The sequence below is a fragment of the Heloderma suspectum genome, chromosome Z, assembly GCF_057233095.1.
Source record: "Heloderma suspectum isolate Gila_16-S chromosome Z, 16-S_ref, whole genome shotgun sequence".
NCBI classification, from domain to species: Eukaryota; Metazoa; Chordata; class Lepidosauria; order Squamata; family Helodermatidae; genus Heloderma; species Heloderma suspectum.
This window is the reverse complement of record NC_139476.1, coordinates 6,354,194-6,360,000: the sequence shown is the minus strand read 5'-3', so window position 1 is coordinate 6,360,000 and position 5,807 is coordinate 6,354,194. Positions and strand designations below refer to the sequence as shown.

At 49.5% G+C, this 5,807-nt stretch overlaps 1 protein-coding gene across 3 annotated transcripts in view; it reads left to right on the top strand.

Moving 5' to 3' along the window:
* The window catches only part of DUS3L (dihydrouridine synthase 3 like), a 13,925-nt gene extending 10,397 nt beyond the window's left edge, over positions 1-3,528 (top strand). For all 3 annotated transcript variants that reach the window (XM_084825765.1, XM_084825767.1, XM_084825766.1), the window contains 3 exons: positions 185-373; positions 1,580-1,708; positions 3,351-3,528. In XM_084825765.1, coding sequence (XP_084681891.1) covers positions 185-373; positions 1,580-1,708; positions 3,351-3,423 — 391 coding nt within the window. In that variant the 3' untranslated portion in view covers positions 3,424-3,528. The remainder of the gene's footprint in view (positions 1-184; positions 374-1,579; positions 1,709-3,350) is intronic.
* The last annotated feature ends 2,279 nt before the right edge of the window (positions 3,529-5,807 follow it).

The window sequence follows — 5,807 nt, the reverse complement described above, 5'->3', positions numbered from 1 at the left end:
TAAAGAATCCTTATTGAATCTCCTCTATCTGAAAGGGAGGGCTTTTAATACAAAGAGTTGCCCATGGTATTTAAACCTACAAATGTATTGGTTTGGAATAGAGCATTCCGGAACTGCGTGTGCGTTTGCAGATTCTGGTTGGCGTCACCCATTCCTTTGTCCTACTTGTTCTTCCTGACCACAGGGGGGCTCTGATCAAGCCATGGATCTTCACTGAAATCAAAGAGCAGCGACACTGGGACATCTCCTCCAGCGAAAGGCTCAGCATCCTTAAGGACTACACCAACTATGGCCTGGAGCACTGGGGATCAGACACGCAGGGTGTGGAGAAAACCAGGAAGTTCCTGCTGGAGTGGCTCTCGTTTCTGTGCAGGTAGCAGCTGCACCTCTTCAGCTCCCATGACTTTCTTGCATTTTGGGTGTCCTGCCAAATGGAAGCAGCGACTGGCATGGGGCTTCTGTGGAGCGCTTCTGCATGACATCAGTTTGCGCAATTAAAACTGGAGTGTTGTAGTGAAACCAGGCAACGGGGGGCTGCCAACAAGTCAGGATCGGCGCACCACCAGGATCAGAGGCAGTGTGTTGGGGAACAGCAGCAGCAAAAGGCTGTTGCCCTCGTGTCCTGCTTCTTCACTTCCCAGAGGCCAGCCATTTTGGGAAACCAAATGCTGAACTAAGTGGACCTTTGGTCTGATCCAGCAGGGCTCTTCTGGGGTTCTTTTGGAGGCACGCAATGATGTGTTTGGTCTGTGCTGCTTGAATTACAATTCTCTGTCAAGGAGAGGTTGAATTTTGCACCTTCAGTAAATTTCTTTCTTTTTTTTCACTTACAGCATTTTTAGCCTACTCTTCAGCCCAAAAAGGCTCCTAGGGTAGCTTATACAGATTAATAATGAGACAGTCCCGGCCCTCAGGCTTAAGATCTAAAAAATGTATCACAAAATGAAAAGGGAGTTATTTTATTTCTGTATTTATTTCATATATATCCCACCTTTTCTCCTCCTTAAGGAACCCAAGGCAGTGTACATAATCCTCCCCCTCTCTGTTTTATCCTCACAACCAACAACCCTGTGAGGTGGGTTGGGCCGAGAGTCTGTGACCGGCTCAAAGTCGCCCAGTGAGCATCCATGATCCAATGGGGACTAGAACCCGGATCTCCCGAGTCCCAGTCCAGCACTCTAGCCACTGTACCATGCTGGCTCTCGGGGTTGGGAGGCAGGAGGAGAAAAGAAAAATTAAATTTCCAAATAAAAAGCATTATGTATTTGCTGGGTAGTTCTTTTTCCACTAGGCGTTGCGCAGTATAGGAATTCCTGCTCTGCTGCCACTCCTGATTCCGACAGAAGCAGCTCATGCATCTTAAAAGCTTCTCTTGTCAGCCATGAGAGCTAAAAACATGTTGGGGTTCCAAAAAATGAAATTTGAGATTCTCGGGATGCAGCTGATACCAGATACCCCAAATGCTTTAGAGCACTATATAAAGGCTAAGTGTTTACTATTGGCAATATTGGTATTACTGAAATCGCAGCGCCATGGAAAGATGCCCGCATCACTTTTTCCCTTCCTTGTCATTGGTCAGGTATATCCCAGCCGGCTTACTGGAACGCCTGCCCCAGAGAATCAACGAGAGGCCCCCTTACTACATGGGCCGAGACTACCTGGAGACCTTAATGGCAAGCCAAAACGTGGGTGACTGGATTAAGATCAGGTAAAAGGCCCTGCATCATCCTGAGATGGTTTCCTCGCTTCTCCACTGGCTGCCCTGCCTCTTGGGCAAATGGCAACACTCAGAGTGCAATCCTATGCCTGCCCCGACAGGAAAGAAGTCCTTCAACCCCCAGCATTCCCCAGCCAGCCATGCTGGAGGGGAATGCCAGGAGTTGTAGAACTTTTTTTCTATTTAACCATGCTTAGGATTGCCCCATTAATGGGTGGGCATTTGTAAAACCCGGCACTACCTCGGTCACTGGGGGTGGGAGGAGAGGATGAAAGGCTGCAGCTGCTGTGGGGGGTTGATATAGGGAGAGGCTACTACAGATATCTGGGACTTGGGCTGTGAAGGGATTTTCATGTTTAAAAAACAGCAGCTTGAAACCTGCCCTTAAGCAGACAGCAGTGCAGCTGAATGGGTTCAGGTTGCCCCATAATGGGGGCCAAGGAGTCGAAGCTTCCAAATAGTCTTCTAGGGCATACCCACCCAGAGCATGTTACAGTAGTCAAGCCTGGAGGTTGTTGCCAAAGCAACCTGAAAAGCAGTGGTTCTTGCCCAGCTGGGAGTGTGCACTTTTGCTGTACCTGCTTCTGGAGAACTCGGCTCTTTGCCTCTGGGTGCACGGCCAGCTGGAGAGGAGCATAGAAAGAGAAGAGCTTTGCTGCTCTGGAGCGAAATAAAACTCCTCTTAACCCAGCAGTGCAAGATCAGAGCGCTGTCATGGTGCAGTGGGTGGAATACTGCCTTTGGTGGTGGGAAGCACAAGCTCAGATCCCCACTCAGCTGTGAATCCCTCTTGGAGGACCCCGGGCCAGTCCTGTTTTCTCGGCCCGTCCTACCTCACAGACTAGTTATGAGGGGAAAAACCTGACTGTGAGCTCTTTGGAGTAAGACTCACACAGGTAACAGATGGAGAACAAGCAATGCAAGTGGGTAACAATCCTATTTCTGGTCGCTTCCCCCACTCCCTGACGTGTCGTAATGGTTACCTTCTCTTCATGAGAAGGGTGCTCTGCCCTCCTTTTTCATACTTTCTCTAGAGCTGTGATGCAGAAGCTCTTTCAGCCAGAGAGACAAACTCCATTTCAGAGAAACTCTTGGGAGTTGGTGGGAGGCAGAAGGGACAGGGCTGCATATTTTGACTTAAAGCTGCCAGTGACGCAGGCCTTAGGAGAGGCATTTCAACCTCTCCGAACGGGGGAAAAACAAAAGCTAGGATGCCACTAAGCGATCAGGAGAAAGGGGGCATGGCCCTCTGTGGAACCCCTGGGGGGCCAGATTGGGAGGGCTGGATTTGGCCTCTGGGCCTGAGGTCTGCACCACTGCTCTGGATCCTTATAGAAATGGCAGGGGTGGGGAAATACATGCAGTAGTCTAAACATGAAATCATAAAATGTTAACAGTGGAAGGGAGCGTGGAGTCTGTCCGACCCCCTGCTTAGCGCAGGAATCTTGCAACTACAATATCCCTGATAAGGGCCACCCTGCCTAAACACCTCTAGCCTTTCTGTTCTGTGGGGAGTCCTCATTCCATAGCGGAGAGATCAGAAGCCTGTCACGGGCAGAGTGTTCTGGCAGAAGTGTGAGACTGGAAAAACTAAACAGATCCTTATCCGCGTATTTCTCTCATCTTTTTGCAGTGAAATGCTTTTGGGTCCCGTGCCTGCCAACTTTACTTTCCTGCCCAAACACAAGGCAAACTCTTACAAGTAGGACTGCAGTTGCAGGAAGATGGAATGCAGCCTCGTCTTGGGAAAACAGCATCCACGGCGTGGCTCTTTCGGTTTAAATAATAATTAAAAATTGTTCTATTTTTAATTTGGCTGCTGTGGAAGTCTCAAGGTTGATTCCCCCGCCTGCCCATGGCAACCTCATTCAGACATTTCAAGTGTGTCAGAAGTCATCCAGTGTGTTCTTACTTGGTCCCAAATGTTAGAGTCTCTTTTTGAGTGACAGAACATTTGAAATTCACTTGCTGTGTTTTTCTCTGTGGATTTCTGCAAAGCTTCTATTACAGCATTCCCCAACCTGGCTAGGAATGATGGGAGTTGCAGTCCAACACATCCTGAGAGGGGAGAGACACCAGGTTGGGGGAGGATGCTCTGTTACCTTCATAGCAATGTCAGTGAGCGTGGTGTTTTATGTAGTACAAGATAATGGGTCTCTGCCCGAAGGTGCTTACACTCTGATACTCTGGGGAAGCAGAGGAGAGGGAAATGGAGGCAGCGCTAAATGGGAAGAATATCCGTTTTGACCCTTTCACACCTACTTAAGCATAGATATAGGAGGGATTGTAAGATTTTATCAGGGGCCAAAAAGGTATTGACTACCCATCAATTTTGGTACTCCAGGCATGGGGGGTCTCAATAGTTCTTTTGTACGGTTCAGATCCAAGGATACCCGCTCAAGCCACATACACATCATTATAAAGAGATAAAATAGCTGCTGAGAAGGAAAAGCAGAAACCCATAAAAGCCATCTAGCTATTCCTGGCTTCTGGGTGTGGGAAGGCCTTAGGCAAAATGGCCTCAGTGATTTATTCAGTTTATTTATGCAAAGCGGGGGGGGGGGGGGGAGGGTTATCCTGCTTTGCTCCCAGAGTGGCTTACAAGTCCCTGCCCTCAAGCTTACGATCTAAAAAGACACAAGAAAAGGGACCAGGGATTTTGAATGCACTTCTGTACAAAGAAAGTCCCTGTGTTTCCCTCCTCCTCCTGATGCTGGTTTTCCATCTGAATGCTCATCCATATGAGCAGGAGGGTGCTGTTGTGTTCCTGCCCTGCTTGTGGTCTTCCCATTGGGGCCTCTGGTTGGCCACTGGGCAAACAGCATACTGGACTAGAGAGGCCTTTGGTCTGATACAGCATGGCCGTTATGTTCCAACAAACAAATCTTTGCACCTTAGAAAACTAGTGTGTCAATGAGAGGCCTCCTCCTTAACATGCTGCTTTTCTATCGGCAGGGGATTTTTCTTTCCTACAGGAGTGGATCCAGTTCAGTATCTATTAATACTAAATTTATTATTGTTAAATAATTTGTTTATTATTGGTTGATCAGCCTCGGTTTTATTGGCACTCGTTTTTTAAAGAATAAGTTTAATACGTTTCTTTTTATCTTTTGTCCATTTTATCTCTTGTTCACCACTCCGGAATCTGTTTAGATGTGGAGCAGTATACAAACGTTGTAAATCAATAAATAATACTTACATACTGTATAATGTAATAAATATAATAAAATCTCCAAGTGGCTCATATATAAACATTAAAAATCCCATATAAATGCAATTAACAACTATTTCAACAGCAGTAACAACACAAATCACATTTAGAATCCAATAATTAAAGACAATCCCAACGAAAATAATAAACAATGCAAGGATCAGGAACATGGAGCAGCATATGACTGATCGCAATTAATTACAAGCCAGAGCAATCCTGGGTGAACAGCGTGTGCGTGTGTATAGTGTGAGTGCACTATGCAACCTGGTGTCCTCCAGATGGGTTGGACTACAACTCCCATCAGGCAGAAGTTGAGCCCAACCCGTGCTGGGCTGTGGCTGATGGGGGTTGTAGTCCCGTCCATCTGGGGGCCGCCAGGTTGGGGAAAGCCTGGAAGGCACAGAGGGAGGCAAAGTATATTTCCGAGAAGTGGGGTGAGCCTGTGAAGAGTGCCTTCCCCTCAAGTAGAGGGGCTGGAGGAGCTTCTTCTCTGCGAGGAGAGGGCGAGTACGGCCCCCTGGGCCCCCCTCCAGCACCACTGAACCATCCCTCAACAGCACGGCTGCCTCAATGCGGACTAGCCTCTCGCCTCCCGCACTCCCTTCCAGCGCCACCTTCGGCGGCCGATAGAGGGCGGCCGCCCGCGCGCTCTCTCTTCCTCCCTCACGTCTCCCCGGCAACGCGGCCCCGCCCGCCAGCCCGCCCCTCTCCCTTCCCATTGGCCGCGCGCCGCCGGCCGTTGGCGGCCCCCCCTTCGCGGGCGGGCGCGCTGCGCCGCCATTGGGCAGGACGTGGGGCGCGCGCCGCCGATTGGCCGGCCGAGGCGGGACGCCGCGAGGGGGCGGGGCGAGGAGAGGCTGCGCGGCTTCCGGTTCCGGT